Source organism: Rousettus aegyptiacus, unplaced genomic scaffold (assembly GCF_014176215.1).
Source record: "Rousettus aegyptiacus isolate mRouAeg1 unplaced genomic scaffold, mRouAeg1.p scaffold_m13_p_8, whole genome shotgun sequence".
Classification (NCBI taxonomy): domain Eukaryota; kingdom Metazoa; phylum Chordata; class Mammalia; order Chiroptera; family Pteropodidae; genus Rousettus; species Rousettus aegyptiacus.
Window position 1 is genome coordinate 21,525,451 of NW_023416311.1, and position 21,037 is coordinate 21,546,487.

At 38.0% G+C, this 21,037-nt stretch overlaps 1 protein-coding gene across 2 annotated transcripts in view; it reads left to right on the top strand.

The window, feature by feature from the left end:
• LOC107507429 (S-adenosyl-L-methionine-dependent tRNA 4-demethylwyosine synthase TYW1) overlaps window positions 1-21,037 on the top strand; it is a 182,541-nt gene that overhangs the window by 90,306 nt on the left and 71,198 nt on the right. For both annotated transcript variants that reach the window (XM_016138517.2, XM_016138518.2), the window contains exon 12: window positions 20,617-20,794. In XM_016138517.2, the coding sequence (XP_015994003.2) occupies window positions 20,617-20,794 (178 nt within the window). The remainder of the gene's footprint in view (window positions 1-20,616; window positions 20,795-21,037) is intronic.

A 21,037-nucleotide genomic window follows, 5' to 3' on the forward strand; every position in this document is an offset into this window, starting at 1 on the left:
AATCTCAGTAAATCTTGCTGTGAAACTATAGTTTAGAAAAAAACTAATTATTAGAAGACGAAATACATAATTTGTAAGAATCCAGAGCTCTTCTGGGAAACTGGTGGTGGTCTGCAATACTTAAAAGATAAAAATGTTAATTGTTTTCTTTTTAAAGCTTTCATAACTAGAAAAATTATAGAATTTTAGTACTTTAGAATATTGGTTATGTTTTTATCTTTGTTCTCAACAGAAGGTAATCTACATTGTTTAAATTGTTGTTTATTTTATTGTAGACATTCACTAGGAAGTGAGATTTTAAAACTTCACTCAGTCTTTTTCTCTTGAGTAGATTCATTTTTAATTTTTAAAAAATTTTTATTTTTTAATTACAGTTGGCATATGATATATTAATTTTAGGTATACAACAGTGATTAGACATTTATATAAGTTAACAAAGTGATCACTCTGGTAAATCTAATACCCATCTGGCACCATATGTACATAGTTATTACAATATTATTGACTATATTGCTTATGCTATACTTTGTATCCCTGTAACTATTTCATAACTACCAATTTGTACTTCTTAATCTCTTCACCTTTTTCACTCATCTCCCAACCCTCTCTCATCTGGCAACTATCAAAATGTTCTCAGTATCTATTAGTTTGTTTCTATATTGTTTGCTTATTTTATTCTTTAGATTCCACATGTAATTGAAATCATATGGCATTTGTCTTTCACTGTCTGACTTACTCCACTCAGCACAATACCCTTTAATTCCATTCGTGTTATAGCAGATGACAATATTTCATTCTTTTTATTATGGCAGAGTAATATTCCATCATGTATATATGTACCACATTTTTTTTTTTTTTATCCATTCAACCATTGATGGACACCCAGGTTGCCTCCATATCTCAACTATTGTAAATAATGCTGCTGTGAACATATGGATTCTCATGTCCCTTCAAAGTAGTGTTTTGGGTTTCTTTGGATAAATACCCAGTTATATTTGGGATAACTGGATCATTCCTTGTCTCTTGTTATAGGCCTTGTTTTAAAGTCTCTTTTGTCTGGTATAAGTATTGCTACCCAAGCTTTTTTATTTGTTTGTTTCTATTTTCATGAAACATCTTTTCCATCACTTTCAGTGTGTGTGTCTTTTGATCTGAAGTCTCTTGTAGGCAGCATATGTAAAGGTCTTCTTATCCAGTTAGCCTCCTTATCTTTTGACTGGAGAATTTAGTCCATTTATCTTTAAAGTAATTGTTGCTAGATATGTAGTTATTGCCATTTTATTCATATTTTTGATCTTTTCTTTCCTTCTCTTTTTAAAGAAGTCCCTCTAACATGTCTTGTAATACTGGCTTGGTGGTGATGGACTCCTTTAGCTTTTTCTTGTCTGGGAAGCTCTTTATTTCTCTTTTGATTTCAAAATGATAGATTTGCTGGGTAGAGTATTCTTGGTTGTAGGTTCTTGATTTTCATCACTTGATTTTTATGCCAATGCCTTCTGGCCAGCAAAGTTTCTATTGAGAAATCAGCTGACAGTCTTATGGGAGCTCCCTTGCAGATAATAATTGCATTTCTCTTGCTGCTTTTAAGATTTTCTTTGTATTTAACCTTTGACATTTTAATTTTGATGTGCCTTGGTGTGGGCCTCTTTCAGTTCTGGGACTATCTCTGCTTTCTGGGTTTGTATGATTATTTCTTTGCCAGGTTAGGGAAGTTTTCCATTATTATTTCTTGAAATAGGTTTTCAATTCCTTGCTCTCTCTCTTCTCCTTCTGGACCCCTATGATGCAAATGTTGGTACACTTGATGATGTCCCAGAGTCCCCTTAAATTTTCTTCATTTTTTTGTATTCTTTTTTTTCTGTTCTGATTGGATGTTTTCTCCTACTTTGTCTTCCAAATTGCTAATTTGATTCTCTGCTTTATCCAGTCTGTTGGGACCAGCTCATTCCATGTCTTCATCTCTCCTGTCAGTCTCGAGGTGGCCTTTTCTGTGTGTCTCCAGTTGTAGGTCTTCTGTTCAGCAAGACTTCAGGTGACTCTGACTCCCAATATGGTTATTCTGTAGTTTAGTTGTGCAAGGGGCGAGCACTTTGTTTACCTACTCCACCATCTTGACCTCTCCTCACTCACTTTTTATCAGCTGTTAAAGTCTGAAATTTTCTTTTTGCATGAACCTAAATTTCTCCTTTAGTCAGTTAAATCTCTATGTTCTATTTTTCATTCATCTGTTGGGGATAGGATATAAATAAAACAGGTCACCCTTATTTCTGGAGAGTCAGACTAAGGAAGATGAGACTAATGCAAGTCACTCTACTTTTTCTGAACCCAATACCCCCGTGAGTGCATCTCTGATGCAGATCCTGTTTTTAAACTCTAAAGATACAGAAATGTAGCTCTAGTTCATTTTAACTCCTGGCAGAGACTATTTTCTATCTTCCCGAAATCTGGACTCTTCAATAGAGATTGGTCTGGAGAAGTGGCTTATCTCACATAATGTTGAGTTGCTCACTCTCAGATGTCCTGCAGGAAATTAGTTCCCCTTTTTCTTCTTCCACACCTATATTAGAGTTTCTCTGTTAGAGCCCTGATACTATTACTCTGTGTCCCCTGGTGGCTTAAAAAATAAAATAAAATACAAAAATCAAAAAGAAAAGTGTTCCTGGTTTTCTTGGTTGAAACTTGAGATGCATTTTCCTATAGAGAAAATATTTAAATTTGATTACGTGATATTGAAATAGATTTATTAGTACTATAGGTATAAAACAGATTAATGTGGTTTGGAGTTTGAATGGTAACTTAATCTCCATTTTAATAATATAGTTTCTGGGAATATGAATTTCAGGTTTAAACAAATGTTTAGAACAACATTTCTAAAAATGGAAATTACAGGCAATTTTCTAACATTTGAAGCCATTTCCTTCTCAGTCTGTTATATTCAGGATATCTCTGCTTTAGCCCCTTTTTAAAAGTCCACTCTTAACTCAAAAAAACTTTTTTTTTTTTAGCATGCTTTCCCACCCCCCGTGATGAATACCCACTCTTTCCCACAGATCTGGTTCAGTCATTTTATGGTTTTATTTGTGCATAAGATGATACTTGTTATGGGTATTGTTGCCTCCATGTTTCCCGCTTTAATTGAATGGCTAGCCTTGAACAGACTTTGAAAATATTTTCATTTTTTTAAATGCTTCCCGTTTGGGCTTCTGTTCTCAATTCTGAGGGCAATTAGTGTTTTCAGTTATTTCATTGAATCATTAAACCATCTTTCTTCTCATGACCTCTATTAGCTTTCCCTTTATACACGTGCAAAATTAACTTTGTGTTGATTACAAGTGGGTCAGAATTTCACTGCAACTCAGCATTTTTTATAATGCTTCATGCTCCTATCTCACTATCACCACTGCAGGGAATAATAGTTCCCAGAGAATGGGGTTGATGTTTCTTTAGCTCAGTTTTCCATCAGTTCAGCAGACTTCAAGTGAATGAACACTATTTATTTATTAGAATGTCCTTAGTGTTGAAGATGAAAGATAAAAATGACATCATTTGTTGCAGATGTTTTTATCTATAGTTGAAACTAGAAGGAAAGTAATGCAAAAAAGAAAAGGTCTCCAACAGATGGTTTTTACAAACGAGGTATACTAAAGAACACATCTGAAAGAAATGTGGAGGTGGGGAAGAGAATACCACCTGCTAATTGTTTTCTGAAGCTTAGTTAGGAAAAACCTCACAGTAGAAGTAGCTATATCAAAGATATATGTGATGTTCAGCCAAGATTGGTTCTTAGGAAGATCTTTGACTAGGAGCTGTATCATTAGAAGAAGAAAAGAATATTTGGTTTCAAAGTGGTCCAATCTTTAGAAATAGGAATACTTATATATGTCAGTTATACCTCAATAAAAAAGAAGACATAAGTATTTAGAATAAAGATTTATTATTAACCAACCTATCCCCTCCCCAAAAGAAATAGGAATACTCTATCCTTAATACTATAGCATGTTCATGTTTTTGTTATTCAGGTTATTGCTATGATATTAGAATAAAATATCTGGAATCTTAAGTTTCTGCTTTGGCATCTTTCAGTAAGATGAGGGTATACTTCACAATTAATCTGATGACTGTAGTGATTGTCCAGGAGCAGATGGCTATTAGGATAAGAGACATGTCAGAAAACATGCTTCAGAAAAAATCAGAATAATTAAGCATAGCTTAGTTGTGAAAGGGATATGGTTTAGGGGAACATGAAGAGAATAGGTGTGTGTTTGTGTGTGTGTGTGTAATACAGTGGAGGATATTCTTACAGATTTGCTACTGAAATATAGTGTCTGCTGTTCCCTGGACTGTCTTCCTACTCCAGGACTTCTTTCTATTAGAAATTTAGAAGATCTTACATTTTGACAAATTTCTTTGAGGACAGTGAAGGAAGGCATGAGATTGAGTCCTTGAGGGCCTTGCTTTTGGGAGGAACACTGTAATAACCTCTAGCATTTAGCACAAAATAGAAATGTAGTTTTGTACAGGAGAACTAAGGTTTTACATAGTCTCAAGGACTTACTTTTGAGAAAATTAATCCCTCCCTCCTATGTATAATAAAATCCTTTCTGGGGAAAAAATAAAAACAAAAGGATAATTTAAAAATTCAAAATCATTACTTTAAAAATTTTACCCACAGAGTTGTTTTTATTCCACTTAGTGTGAATATTTCATCAATAGTTTCTTTTAAATTTATTAGACTGACTTTGGTTAATAACATGTAAATTTCATGTATACAGTTGTATAGTATACTGTCTTATAACATATTGCAGTCTATAATACAGGCTATAACACACTGCATTGTGTGCTTACCACACCAAGTCCATATTTGACCCCCTTTACCCTCTTCAGTCTTACTCCACCTTCCTCCGCCTCTGATAACCACCATACTTTTGTCTGTGTCTCTGAGTTTGTTTATTTGTTGCTTTCTTTTTTATATCCCAAATATGAGTAAAATCATATAGTTCTTATCCTTTTCTATGTGACTGATTTCCCTTAGCAAGATACTATCAAGATTTATCCATGTTATCAAAAATGGCAGTATTTCATTCTTTCTTATGACTGGGTCATAGTTCATTGTATATATGTACCACATCTTCTTTATCCAATCATCTATCAGAGGACACCTTGGTTGTTTCCATGTCCAGGCCACTGTGAATAATGCTGCAGTGAACATCGAGGTGCATAAATGTTTTCAAATTTTGGGAGTAGAAAAGTAGTTGCTGGGTCATATGGTAATTCTATTCTTAATTTTTTGAGGAACATGCATACTGTTTTCCATAGTAGCAATAGTGTATGAAGGTTCCTTGTTCTCTACATCCTTTTAAATATTTGTTATTTTGTGTCTTATTGATAATAGCCATTCTAACAAGACTGAAGTGGTATCTCATTGTGATTTTGATTTGCATTTCCCTTATAGCTAGTTGAGTTGAGCATTTTTTCATCTATCTATTAGGCAGTTGTATATCTTCTCAGGAAGTGTCCATTCAGATACTCTGCCAATTTCTTATTTTTATTTTTCAATTTATTTATTTATCTACCTACCTATCTATCTATTTATTATTTACGTTAATTAATTGTTAATTATTTTATTTTAAATTAATAAATTAATTAATGTATGGTGACATTGGTTAAAATCCAATAAGTTTCAGCTGTATACTTTAACAGTAAGCCTATATAGTTTACACTGTATGTTCACCTCCCATAGTTAGAGTTCTTTCTGTCACCACATATTTGACTCCTTTTACCCCTTTTACCTCCCTCCTCCCCCTACCCTCTGATCTAATTTTTTAATTTGATTGTTTATATTTGTTGCTAAGTTCTTACATATTTTGTGTGAGTTCTTTATATATTTTGGATATTAGCCCCTTATCAGACCTATTATCTGCAAATATCTTTTAGTTGGTTGTCTTTTGTCTTTTTGTTTTAATGGTTTTTTTCTGTTGAGCAGAAGCTTTTTATTCTGATGTAGCCCTATTCATTTATGTTTGCTTTTACTTCCATTTCCTTTGGGGTTTAGTTCACAAAAGGCTCTCTGAGACCAACGTTCCTAAGTTTACTACCTATATTTTCTTCTATGTATTTTACCTTTTCAGGTCTTATATTTAGGTCTGATCCATGTGAGTTAATTTTTGTATTTTATGTCAAATATCAGTCTAGCTTCATACTTTTGCATATACCTTTCCAGTTCTTCCAGCACTGTTTATTAAAGAGACTTTCTTTTCTCCATTATAGTTTTTTGGCTCCTTTTTCAAAAATGAGTTGTCCGTGTATGTGTGGATTTATTTTTGGGCTCTCAATTCTGTTCCATTGGTCTGTGTGTCTGATTTTGTTTTTTGGATTTTTTTTTTTTGCCAACACCATTCTGTTTTGATTATTGTCCCTGAGGATTTTTTTGTTCTCTATCTTTGAAAAATGCCATTGGGTTTTTGACCGGGACTGTATTAAATCTGTATATTGCTTTAGGTGATATGGCCATTTTTAAACAATGTTGATTTAGCCAATCCACCAGTATAGAGTATCTCCATTTCTTTGTGTCTTCTTCAGTTTCTTTCAGCATTGTCTTATAGTTGTCAATGTAGAGGTCCTTCACATCCTTTAAGCTCGTTCCTAGGTATTCTATTTGTTGCAATTGCAATTGTTTTTTTCATTTCTTCTTCTGAAATTTCATCATTAGTATACAGGAACACAATAGGTTTTTGTACATTGATTTTGTATTCTACGACTTTACAGTATTTGTTTTTATTGTTTCTAAAAGTTTTTTGCTGATGTCTTTAGGGTTTTCTATATAAGGAAACATCATCTGCAAAAAGTAACAATTTTGTATATTCATTCCCATTTCGAATGCCTTTCAATTCTTTCCCTTACCTGATTGCTCTGGCTAGGACTTCTAGTATTATATTGAACAGCAGTGTTGAGAGTGGGCATTCTTGTCTTGTTTTTTATCTTGGAAAGCTTTCAATTTTATACCATTACATATATTAGCTGAGAGTTTATAATAAATGGGTATATGACCTTTCTTCTATACCCATTTTATTGAGTATTTTAATCATAAATGGATGTTGTACCCTATCCATGTTTTTTTCTGTATTGATATGATCATATGATTTTTGTTCTTTAATTTGTTAATGTGGTATATTAGATTAATTGATTTGTATATATTGAACCATCATTGTGCCCCTGGAATGAACCCAACCTCATTGTGATCTATTATCTTTTTAATAATGTATTTGTGTTCGATTCGCTAGTATTTTGTTTAGGATTTTTGCATCTGTATTTATTAGAGACATTGGTCTATAGTTTTCTTTTTTGTATTGTCCCTGCAACGTTTTCATATCTGGGTAATGTTGACCTCATAAAATGAGTTAGGAAGTATTACCTCTTCTTTAATTATTTGAAAGACTTTTTGAAGGACAGATATTAAATCTTCTTTGAATGTTTGATAGAAATCACTGCTGAAGGCATCTGTTCTTAGAATTTTATTCTTGGGAGGTTTTGATGACTGTTTCAATTTCCTTACTGTTGAGTGGGCTATTTAGATTTTCCAGTTCTTCATGATTCAGTCTAGGAAGATTATATATTTCTAAGAATTTGTCCATTTCTTCTTGGTTTTTGAATTTGGTGGTGGACCAGGCTTTCATAGTATTCTTACATTGTCTTTTGTATTTCTGTGGTATCTGCCATAACTTCTCTTTCATTTCTAATTTTGCTTGAGCCTTTTCTCTTTTCTCCTTAGTAAATCTAGCCAGAGGTTCGTCAATTTTATTAATGTTTTCAAAGAACCAGCTCTTTGTTGCATTAATGTTTCTGTTGTCTTTGTTTTCTATTTTGTTTAATTCTGCTCTAACTTTTATTCCTTCCTTCTACTAACTCTGGGCTTCATTTACTCTTTTTCTAGGTGAAATGTTAGGTCATTTGATATTTTTTTTTTTGTTGCTTAAGGCATGCCTGTAATGCTATAAACTTTCCTCTTATTACCACTTTTTCTGTATCCCCCACATTTTAATATGTCATGCTTCCCTTCTCAATTGTCTGTATATTTTTGATCTCTTATTTTTTCTTTGACACAGTCATTGTTTAGTAGTATGTTGTTTAATCTGTACATATTTGTGATTTTTCCTGCTTTGTTTCTTCATTCGAGTTCCAATTTCAAAGCATTGTGGTCAGAGAATATGCTTATTATGATTTCAGTCTTCCTAAATTTTATATGACCAGTTTTGTGCCCCAACATTATGGTCTACCTTTGAGAATTTTCCATGTGCACTAGAAAGGAATGTATATCCTGGTGTTCTGGAACGAAAGCTCTGTTAAAATCAATTATGTCTATTTGTTCTAATATCTCATTCAAATCTGATATCCCTTATTGATTTTATGTTTGGATGATCTATTAACTGCTGTCAATTGAGTATTTAGATCCCTTACTATAATTGGTAGAATTGGTCATTTTCTCCCTTTAGTTCCGTTAGTAGTTGCTTTATATATTTTGGTGTTTCCAGGCTGGATGCATATATTATTAAGTTGATGTATTGTCCCCTTTATCATTATAAAATGTCCATCTTCATCTCATTACATTTTTTATCTTAAAATCTATTTTGTCTCATATAATACAATAGACTTGCTTTTCTCTGGATACCATTTGCTTTGAGTATCAGTTTCACCCCTTCATTTTGAATCTGTATTTGTTCTTGCAGCTGAGATGTGTCTTCTGAAGGCAGCATATAGTTGGATTTTTTCCAGCTTTATTGAAATATAATGACTATTAATTGCTTGTATTTACATTGTACAATTAAATGAGTTTTTTTCAATTATAGTTGGCATATGATAATATATTAATTTTAGTTTTACAGCATAGTGATTAGAGATTCACATAACTCACAAAGTGATCAGTCCACTAAACCTAGTACCCCACTTCCTGTTTACATATTTATTACAACATTGTTAACTATTTTCCTTATGCTTTACTTGGTATATCCATGTCTATTTTGTAACTATCTATTTGTACTTCTTAATCCTTTTGCCCCTTTTCATAGTCTCCCCCTAATCCCCTTCCCACCTAGTAGTCCTCGTCCTCAAAATATTCTCTGTATCTATGAGTTTGTTTCCGCTTTTGTTGTTTATTTTGTTCTTTAGATTCCACATGTATGTGAAATCATGTGATATTTGTCTTCCTCTGTCCAGCTTACTCCATTCAGCACAATACCCTCTAAGTCCATCAAGGCAATATCTTTTTCCATCCCCTTCCTTTATTCTGTGCATGTCTTTTAATGTGAAGTGAGTCTCTTGTAGGTCGCATATGTAGGAGTCTTGTTTTCTATCCATTCAGCCGCTCTATCTTTTGGTTGGAGCATTTGATTCTTTTCCATTTGAGGCACTTGTTGATAGGAATTTAGTTATTACCATTCTTTATTCTTGTTTTTTATACATGTTTTTTCTTCTTAAAGAAGTCCCTCCAATACTTCCTGTAATAGTGGATTAATGTTGATAAATTCCTTTGGCTTATTTTTGTCTGAGAAGCTCTTTCTTTGTCCTTCAACTCTAAATAATAGCTTTGCTGGGTAAAGTACTCTTGGTTGTAGATCCTGGGTTACATCATATTGAATATTTTTGTGCCAAACCTTTCTGGTTTTCTCTTGCTGTTTTTAAGATTCTATCTTTGTATTTAACCTTTGGTATTTTAATTATGATGTGCCTCGGTGTGGACCTCTTTGTATTCATCGTTTTTGGGACTTCCTGGGCGTCCCAGGCTTGTATGTCTGTTTCTTTCACCAGGTTAGGGAAGTTTTCCATCATTATTTCTTTAAATAGCTCTTCAACTTCATGTTTTCCTTCAGGTACCCCTATGACATGGATATTTTTACATGCAATTGTGTCCCATAGGCTCCTTAAATTGTTATTATAGTCTTGGTTTATTTATTTATTTTTTTGCTGTTTTGATTGAGTGTCCTTGGCTTACCCATTCTCTATATCAGTGGCTCGATCCTCTTTATCCACTTTGTTGATTCTCTCTTATAATTTCCATTTCCATTTTTATGTTTTTTATCTCTTTGTCGAAGTTCTCACTGAATTCATGTACACTTCTCTTAAGTTCATTGAGCATCTCTATAACCAGTGTTTTGAATGCTGCATTTGTTAGATTGCTTGAATCCATTATTCCTGGATCTCTGTTCTGTTCTCTCATATGGCTTCTGCTTCTTTGTCTTCCCATTTTTGCTGCCTTTCTATGTCTGTTCCTATGTACTAAGCAAAGCTCCTAAGTCTCCCGATCTTATTAGTGTGGCTTTGTGTAGTAGGTGTCCAGTGGCACAGTCATGAATGGGGTTCAGGTGCAGAGCAAGTTTAGCCTCAGTCTGTGTCCTTCTGGGGCCACCTGTTAAGATTCAGCAAGCAATCCACAGATGCTTTGCTCATAGTTGCCTCAAGAGGCCATGCCAGAAACTGAGGTCAGCTGCCACAAGTGTAAGTCTTGGAGCTGCTTAACAAGTGGCACAGAACTGGTGGAGGACACAAAGGGATGTGGCTTGGACGGGGCCACTGAGTTGAGGGAGGTAGTTTCAGGGAATCCTGAGTGGAGCAACCTCTGTTATCCAGTTTGATGACATCTCAGCTATGGCTGTGCTGTGTCCACACACTAGGAGTGGGGAGGGCTCAACTGAGGAACAATGGATACTGCCAGAATTTTGCCTGGGAGAAAGCTTCCGGCCCTCACTCCAACAACTCAGTGACCCCCTGTAAGTCCTTGGTACCCTCTGAGCAGCTGACCTGGCGCTGGTGCTCAGAGCAAAGAAGTCCGTCACTGTGAAAGTTTCATTGTGGACATGACCCCTTTAAGGAAGGCATCTGCAGCTTCTAGTTGCTGCTGCTACTGTAGCCTGTGTCCCACTGAGCCACTCTGGACTGGGCAGCCTCGTGTCTTCGTCTCCTCCTGCCTCCTTCTGTTGCAGGGTGATTTCTTATTTCTCTCCCTAGCTGTAGTACTTCAGTTCATCTAGACCCCACGTGACTCTGCAGGCTATTTGTTCCATGTTTCTGTCACAACTTGATTTAGTCAAAAGAGGTGATTAACCATGCCTCTGTCATTTATGCCATTTTTGCCTGGTTTCCCGGATTTTGTATTTTGACCCATTCTCCTACTCTGTGAATGTTAATTGGTGAGTTCAGTCTTTACATTTAGGATAATTATTGATATATGAAGATTTTTTTATAGCCATTTTATCTCTTATTTTTTGAAAGCTCTGTGTCACTATTCTTTATTTTCTCTTGTGTTTCTCTGTGTTATTTTAGTTTGGTGGTATTCTCATTTCTCCCCATCTATTTCCTCTTTTTTGTTATGTGTCTCAGTTCTAGATTTTTTTGAGTGTGGTTGTCATCTGATTTATGCAAAATAAACTTTCATATATACAGTTGTCCTTTTTCTTCTGATTGCATCTTATCTTCATTCACCTGTATAATTTGAGTCTTCCTCCTCCCCCTTTAATTTTTTGTTTTCACAATTTATTCCTATACGCTGTGTTCATTTCCAAAGTGCAGAAACTATTCTTTTAAAAAATGTTTTTACCTCCTTTAACCTTTATGTTGTTTGATATTCTGTTCTGAACAAGGGTTATAATTTCCTGTTTCTGTCTGTCTATTAGTCACCTTTCTCATTGTTTTTTATCCTTTTTTTTTTTTTTTTTTTCAGGTAGAAGAGCACCTTTCTGTATTTCTTATAATGCAGGTCTTATGATGTAAATTTACTCTGTTTTCTGTATGCTTAGGAAAGTCTTTATTTTTCCCTCATATCTAAAGGGTAACTTTGCTGCATATACTGTTGTTGACTGGTAATTTCTCTTTCAATAATTTGAATATTTGATTCCACTCACTCCTAGGTTGTAGGGTTTCTGCTGAAAGGACTAATAGTAATCAAAAGGGATTTCCTTTGTAGTTTACTGTCTTCTTTTCCCTAGCTTCCTTTAGAATCCTTTCTGTGTCATTAATTTTTGACAGTTTTAATGTTCTTTGGAGAAGACCTTTCTGGATTGGTAATTAGGTGTTCTTATTCAAAGATCCAGTTCTTTACATCTGTTTGGGAAGTTCTCATTGATTATTTGTTTGAATAGGCTTTCTGTTGCCTTCTCTCTTTTTCTGGCATACCCATTATTCTTATATTGCTCTTTCTGATGGAGTCAGATAATCTCATAGAATTTTCTTTTTTTATTATTTTGAAGTCTTCTATCTGTATCATTTCTAGATTTCTATCTTTGATATCACTAGTTCTTCCTTTTAGTCCTAATCTTTCTAGTTCATTTTTCACCTCTTTCATTGAGTTCTTCAGCTCCAGAATTTCTATTTTGTTCTTTTTTTTTTATAGTTTCAGTCCCTTTGGTAAAGCATTTCTTTTGTTCGTTGATTTTATTTCCGAGTTTATTAAAATTGCCTTTCTGAGTTTTCCATATCTCATTGATTTTTTTTTAGAACTAAAATCTTGAATTCTCTGTCATTTAAATCACATATTTCCATGTCTTTAAGTGTATTTTTTTGGAGATTGTTCATTTTCTTTGTGAGTTACCTTGATATTTCATGGATTATTTCTCTGCCTAGGCATTAACGGGAATGAAATCTGCTCATTTAAAGAGTGACACTTCTCTGTTTAGCAGATTGATAACAAAAGGCTTTTCTTTTGTTTTCCAATGTGTGGCACTGAAGCATATGTTTTTATTTTCTCTTACTTGCCCTGCCGAGGCTTCGGGGATCTTTGCTGGGTGGTGTCACCTTGTTCATAGAGAATGCTCTCTATTCCCTGTGGTGTGGTTCCCCTCTATGACCAGGTCGCCTTAGTCTCAAGGCACCCCCCCTGCCACACTCCATGGTGAATGTTTTGGATAATGGGATTCTGAGCCCATGAGATCCCAGTGCTGCCTCCTGTAACTAGATGCTGAAAGCAGAGCTGTATTATGAGTTGTTGTAGGTGCCTCCACTGGACTCTGCTATGATCGATGGGGGCAGGATGGACTGGGAGAGGCTGGATTGTGCATTTGTGACTTTCTTCTCCTCCTGGTAATGGTGGCCTCCAGACCTTAGCTGCCACAGCTCTGTATCTCTGCCCCTGTCCCTGGGATTAGCAATTTGACTTGCCGCTCAGGAGGAAATGTTTCTGTTTCTCTATTTCTCAGGGCTGCCGATAGTGTGTTCTGTAATCTGATGTTTCAACTGCAGCAGCTTCTGCTACAGCCTGCTGCAAGCTCTGAGAGGGTGGACAGAGGTGGCTATATGTCTGTGTGTTTTCTGCCTAGCAGTGGTGGCTGCTGCACTACAGATGCTGCACCTTTTTGTTCTGTCTCTTCTCCTGTCACTGGGTTCAGCATGTGCTGACCACTCAGGCAAGAATGTTGATTCTACCCCGTGCTCCTCAAGGCTACAGAATTCGTATGCTATAACCTGACTACTCCCCTGCTGCATCTGCGGCACCTATCTCTTGTCTTTTCCCCTTTCCTCCTCCTGTTTCCTCCCATACACCCACCTTCAGATGTTTCAATGCGAGGAACTCTCAGACATGTTTGTATTTTGAGAAGGGTTTTGTGTGTGTGTGTGTGTGTGTGTGTGTGTGTGTGGAATTATAGCTATCCAACTTGCTGAAACTTCAAGAGGAAAGACCTGGTGGTCCACTCAAGCCTCCATGCTCTGACATCACTCCCCAGAGGGCTTTTTTTTTCTTTTTTTGGTCTTGGTTTTTGTTTGTTTTTTAGTTGTCTAAATGGGCAGGCATATTTTTGTAGATCACAGAGAGGATGGCAGTTGATTTATTGCTATTTAAATTTTCCTCTTTCTTCCCTGGCTGCTCCTCGGTGGCCCTTCTTCCTTTCCCTAGATATGTGAGTGTCTAGGATGCTGTGCTTATTACTTTGGTAATCTTATTCTGCCCCAGGATATAAATATCATCCATTTGCCAAAATGTTTATTGCCATCCAGTCCTTTCTCTCAGAATCCAAATTTGAATGTTGGACACACATTCAGATCTCTAACAGACATAAAACTTTACATGTCTAAAATTGGACACATAATACTTACTCCCCTACCTCCATTACCTAGTAAGCATTCTTCGTCTCATTCGATGGTGACCCTTTTGCTTAGGCCAAAAACTTAGTAGAAATCATTAACAGGTCTCCTCTCATCCTCTATATCTAATCCATTAGGAAATCTTGTTACTATTTTTCAAAATAAATACACCTGGTGTTGCCTTTATGCTAGCTACCTCTACTGTCACGACTTTGGTGCAAGCTACTATCAGTTCGTCCAAAGATTATATAGTAACCTCTTGGCAGGTTAGTCTCTCTTCTTGCCCCTTTTTTCTCAATATATCACCCAGTGTGATCCATTTAAAACAAAAATTATATTTGGCCACCCTTCTCAAAACTCTGCAATGGCTGCCCATATTACCTGCATTCCTTGAACACATCAACATGCTCCCTCCTTAGGACTTTTGCTCAGCTTTCCAAAGCCCAGCATGCTCTTTAACCTCTCGACCCATTCCCTCATCTCCTTCAAGTCAGCTCTCACTTTTCCCATGAGGCTTGTCCTGACCATCCTATTTCACTGGGCAGCCTGCTTTTTCTTCTTAGGACTCCCAATCTTTACCCTAACCTCACTTTTCTTTACCATATGCTTATCACCTTCTCATATACTAAAGAAATGCATATCTTATATGGTAGCCATTAGCCACATGTGGCCCTTTACATTTTAATGAACAAAAATTAAATAAAACAAAAAAATTCAGTTCCTCAGTCACACTAGGTCACATTTTGAGTGTTCAGGAGTCATCTGCAGCTGGTGGTTACTGTATTATGGGGGTGGGGGTGAAATGGATGAAAAGAGTCAAAAAGGTACAAACTTCCATTTTTAAAGTAAGTCATGGGGATGTTATGCACAGCATAGTGACTATAGTTAATAATACTGTATCGTATATTTGAAAGTTGCTAAGAAGGTATATCTTAAAGGTTCTCATCACTAGAAAAAAAATTGTAACATTGTGTGGTAATGAATATTACTTAAGACTTATTGTGGTGATCATTTCACAATATATACAAGTATCAAACCATTATTTTGTACACCTGTAACTAATATAATGTACGTCTGTTATATCTAAATAAAAAAATTATTGAACCTCTCTGCTTTAGAATTTAGTGATACATTATGTTTAATGCTTACTCTCTGTCTTTCACATGCAAGAATTTAAACTTTACAAAGGCGGAAGTTTTTCTCTTATTTTTATTTACCAATAGGAACCTTGCCTAAAACAGTGCTTGGCACATAGTAGGGGATCAGTAAACATGTTGAATTGAAAGGAATTACCATTTTATTTAAAATAATCAACTGAATTTCTGTTTCAATTCACAAAATAAATTATTATTATTATTATTATTATTATTATTATAAAATGTTTACAGCTAACATTTTTTGAATGCTTATGTACTGGGTCTGGCACCACACTAGGTCTTTAAAGTGGCTTATTTCATTGAATTCTTATAATAGCTGTGTGTGTGTGTGTGTGTGTGTGTGTGTGTGTGTGTGTGTGTGTAACCCTTATCTTATAGGTCAGAGAATGGGCATTAGGAGGGTGAGTGGCTTGACCAGGGACACAAACCAGCTTACTGGTAGGGCTAGAATTTGAGAAAACCACTTCTTGGAAACTAAGGCACAAGAGAGCAGTAAAAGCTCACTTTATTTTCTTCATGCTCTGTTGTTAAGGTGATAGTGTCTCGGATTTTATCATTTTAAGAAGCTGGAATAAAGGTGCTGATAATAAGAAATCCTTAATGACTTTCTTGCGTGCCAGGCACTCTTCTAAAGCCTTTACATATGTTATCTCATTTAATCCTAACAAAAATTCATTGAGGCAGGTATTGTTTATAGTTAAAAAAAAAAAAAGGGGGCTAATAAATGACCCAGAGGGAATACGAGCATGCCTCTCCATCCCCTATCTCCATGAGGAATTTGTTCTTCAGAGAAAATATATTCTTCAAAAAGAACCTATAGATAATTAATAGATATAACTGAAATAAAGGAGATTTTTTTATTCGCTTTTTTACACTTTTTCCAAGTCATTCTGTGTTAGATTGAGGGGCTTTCATGAATGCTTTCTATATTGAGTCAAGAGCAGTACTTCTCCATCCACACTTAAAAAAAAATTACTAATGTCTGAGTTTCGTCTCAAGATTGCAGTTTAATTAGCTTGGGATACTGCATGGACCATGCAATTTTTAAAAGTTCTTTGGTTAATTCCGATTTCTAACTATGGTTGAAAACCAGTGGTATGTGCCAGTGTTCCCCACACTTGTTTGCACATTGGAATCACCTGGGGAGCTTCAAAAACTGATGCCTGTGCTCCTCCCCAGAGATTGTGATTTAATTGGTCTGCTCTGTGGCCTTGAGATTGGAAGGTTTAAGATTCCTAGATGATTCCAATGTGCAGATGAATTTGTGGACCTCTGGTTTATGCTGTGGTTTTCAACCGGGTCTGCTCGTGAGAATTACCTGAGGAACTTTTAAGGCTCCTATTATCCTGGATTGCATGTTCTCCAATTAAACAATATTTGGAAGTGGACCTAGGTGGCAGGAGTTTTTGATGCTTACCAGGTGATTGCAGTATGAAGCCAAAGGTGAGAACTGCAGGTTTCTTCTTTTTCTCTCCTCTGTACTTTCGGACCAATTCAGAATAATACTTGAGAAGTGAAGGGGGAAATGATTGGTCTAGAAGAGGCTTTTCTTTAAGTAGATAGACTGAGTTCATTTTCTTAGACCAACATGAAAGAATGCAGAGCTAAGCAAATTAAAGGAAGTAATATAGTCTGTGTTTCAAATAATTAGCTAACAAAGTTAGTTTCGCCTGCTTGCATTGACTTGTTTAATTAGTAGTAAAACCAAGGATGGGGTTTGTCAGTGCTGAGCTGATTGAGAAGGGAATGTTCGATGGTGAGACGCCCAATCATTAAGGATTTCTCCCAGTTGGAAGAATGCACAAGAGGCCAACATGAGAATGAAACGGCAGATACCAACTTTATTGTGGGGAGTGCACTTCTGTTGCAGGAAGTGGAGAGTGGGCTTCTGCTCTTCTTCTGCTCCCCTTCCGCTCTCCAGGGGACCACATGGCTCCACACATATAAGAATATAGTAGTGACATTCAGCCACACATTTGTGTTACAATAAGTTGAATTATGTTTACATTTTTTAGGTGCAGGCACCCTACTACACTAATGTAACATTCTAAATCTGGGGTCCTATTCCTAGCCTTGAGCATGGATCACAGCCATACCTAGGACCAGCCAGGCCTGGGACCCACACTCCACCCCTACAGGGTCATGGCACAGGATCTGGTCCAGAGGGCACTACCTTGGGCCCATAATCCACTTGTCATTCCTGGAGTGGCTTAGCCCCATGGGGCATCACCCCTGGGGTTCTCTTTACCTGCCAGCTCTATGGGTGCTGCTCAGCACACCAGGGGCATTGTGACACAGCAACTTGTGCTTGTGCCCGCATCAGTGGTAGCCCCCATCATTTCATTACCTGTTCTGTGGTACAAGCCATCTGTGTACCAGGCATCCTCAGGAATGGGAGTCTAACCCTCTACTACATAGGGTCTCGGTATGTTTCTCATCTCAGCAGGCTCCACCAGGAGCTCTGCTTAGACAGCTTAGGGGTCTGTGCAATTCCCATACATGTAGTCTTCCTTAAGTGATGGCCTCACTGATCAACAGGGATGCCTATATGGAAGCCAGTTGCTTTTCTATCAGAGAATACTGCACTTCCGTGCCTTTCCATAACTGGAACCAGAAGCCTGTCGGTACCTTCTGGGACCCATGCTTCTGCCCTGTATCATCCACCTACACTATAAGCAGGAATGGGAGGTCTGGATCTATCTACTACACGTAGAGTTTGAGCTTGTGCTATGGCTTGCTTTGTAGTCTTAAAGGCCTCTTCTATCTCAGGAGTCCAATCCCACTGGGCACTCCGTCACACTAGATGGTGCAGAGGTCGCATCAAGGAGGCCAAATGAGGGATGAACACCCTCTGAAACCCCAGAAGTCCCAAATAGGTTTGGAGCTGCTTCACAGTATCAGGTGGGGATATGCCTGTATCTTATCAGTCACCACCTCCAGCATTACTTTTGTCTTACCTAACCAGACAATTCCCAAGAATTTGACAGAGAACCCAGGTCCCTGTACCTTGTCGTCATTGATTGCCCAAATCCAGTTGGCAAGAGCTTCTCACAAGCTGGTCGCCACTGCTTCTAGTTCTGTAAGAGAATCAGAGGTTAGCATTATATCATCAATGTAATGATACAAGTGCACTATGGGGAGTTGTTTCCATATGGATTAATCTTGAGCCACAAGACCACAGCACAGGGTAGGGCTAGAGAAAAAGGCATTTGCCAAGTCCACCACATAATGGTATTGTCCAAGTTCATGTTACAACCAACCCATGATGTACATGACGTTCGGCATGGCAGCATGCAGGGGTGGTATAACCTTATTCAGCTCCCAAGGCTTCAGGTCAACCAGCTCCCCTGCCAGCTAGGTGTCCCAGGGGAATCCCTATTAGGGTGATAATCCCTATTAGGGAGATAATCAGCTAGCCGCACCTCATGGGTGTGGCTTTCTCGAGAATAAGGGACAACTGCTGGTCAGGGCATAGCTGATTCCATAGTGCCAGCAGCACTTCATTAGGTTGCTGCTCAATCTTTTTTCCAGCAACCCCTGCCTTGAGAAGATCAAACTGCATTTGCCTGCGCTCACTCTCACAGCCCAATGGGCTGGGTGCTGCTCCACTCCCGCTTTTTGGCCATGCCTTCGACCATGCACTGGCTGGTCTGGGAGTGCCGTTGGCAGTAGAGCGCACACTTGTGTAGAATGCTCTTTGCATTTTACTTTCACGTCTCCCAACCTAACCATAGTGGACATCACCTCGTGGATCCGCCTATCACCTCATGGCCATGTAAGGGGCCAGCAGTGCCCCTGTGGTACCAAAAATACCTGCTGGGCCATAGGTCAAGATCAAGTCCTTCATACGCGTTGTAAATACCTCCTCATCAAGGCTAGTGTACTGGGCACGAAACATCATCTGTTGCATGCCCAGATAAAAGTACATAGTCCAACTGCTGACTGTCTCTGGAGCTCCCCTGGGTTGGCCCACACTCTCCGTGCAGCAGACATGAGCCAGTTAATCAAGGAATGATTGCCTGCACCCTGCGCTGTTCATGCCACATTCTGGAGGCACTGCCTGAGGGATGGTATCAACATTATGGAGGCCAACCAAGCCATCTCTTCCAGAGATAATTCAGTCCCTTCAGCCTTGTCATCCCACAACAGCAGCAGCCACCCTGGAACCATTTCCCCAGCTCTCTGCCGTACTTGTTTCATCAGGTCCTGGAGTTCCACAGGGGTGTACTGGATCAAGATGGTTTGCTTTGTAGCCTGGAGGGCGCCATCAGCTTTTACCCCCAGGGCCAATGGCTGTTTCACTTCAACCTGCTGCCACATCACCGGCCACGCTTGACATGGTATTGCCAGTGAACTCCCAGACTGGGATGATGGCAGTGACCTTTCAGGGTCCTGCAACATGCGTTCTGCTGCTGCCAGCTGCCTTTCCAGCACTTGGCATTGTAGCTGCTGCACCCACTGAAATTGATCCTGAACCTGCAGGCTGGCCTGCCATAGCACCGCCAGGAACATCCAGGCTACCTGACCCGCTGCCTTCTGGTAAGCGATGGACATTCAGCTCCAACATCTCCAGGGTTTTCCTGACGTCCTCTGGTTGTGGCTTCACTGCATCTCAATCCTCCGGGGGCATCCATGTAGCCAGATATGCAGCCACAGGATACCACTGGGAGATGGGGGGCCACATGTCCTCCACTCAGGTCTCTTCTAACCAAGGGCTGTCTGGAGCATTGGGGACTGTACACACCTCTTCCCGCTGACTATGCCAAACATCAGCGCTGAGCTGATTGAGAAAGGAAGGTTTTGATGGTGAGACGCCCAGTTGGAAGAATGCACAAGAGGCAAACAAGAGAATGAAATGGCAGGTACCAACTTTATTGTTGAGAATGCACTTCTGTTGTGGGAAATGAAGTCTGTTGCAGAGAACGAGCTTCTGCTTCTGCTCTTCTGCTCCCCTTCTGCTCTCCAGGTGACCACATGACTCCACACATATCAGAGTACAATAATGGCATTCAGTTACACAGTCCCTACCTTGGAGAGGTAGGAAACTGTAGTGATACAATAAGCTGAATTATGTTTACATATTTTAGGTGCAGGTGCCCTACTACACTAATGTAGTCCTATTCCTACCTGCGAGCCTGGATCACAGCCAGATCTGGGACCAGCCAGGCCTGGGACCCACAGGGTTACTGACTGATTTTTCTATTTCAGTAATTATAATTTTTCATTTCCCTTTGTACTTTGTTTCGTATTACTTGGCTGGTATCAAAAATAAATTCGCCCTCTAAAATCAAAGGACCATTAAGAAAAATTAGTTTTTCAATTAAGAAAAATAAAAGCGGTTGTTCTCTATCTGTGCCTTATTGAGCTTGTCCCTCTTCACTGTGTGAAACACTAGGAGTTCCGGGTGTTAAAGAAGAACGCTTTGAAGAAGGAATGACGGTAAAGCACTGTGCATTGTCCCTTGTGGGAGAACCCATCATGTACCCAGATATCAACAGGTTTTTGAAGCTACTCCACGAGCATAAAATTTCCAGTTTCCTGGTCACAAACGCACAATTCCCTATGGAAATCAGGTGAGTGGTCCAGCTTATTATGCTGCTTGAATCTGTGTTTGAAAAGTAAAACTAATAGGCATTAATATATTAAAAAGGAATATATTAATTACCGACTACATAGAGATGGTGGCTTTTGGGGGCCAGAGGTGGTCCTACTCTTAAAAAATCTATTCTGTTAGGGCAGATAACATTAATAATAGGCATAGTGGTGCAAATAAATTACTGGGGGAATTCAAAGGAGAATGCCATTTTATTCCATAT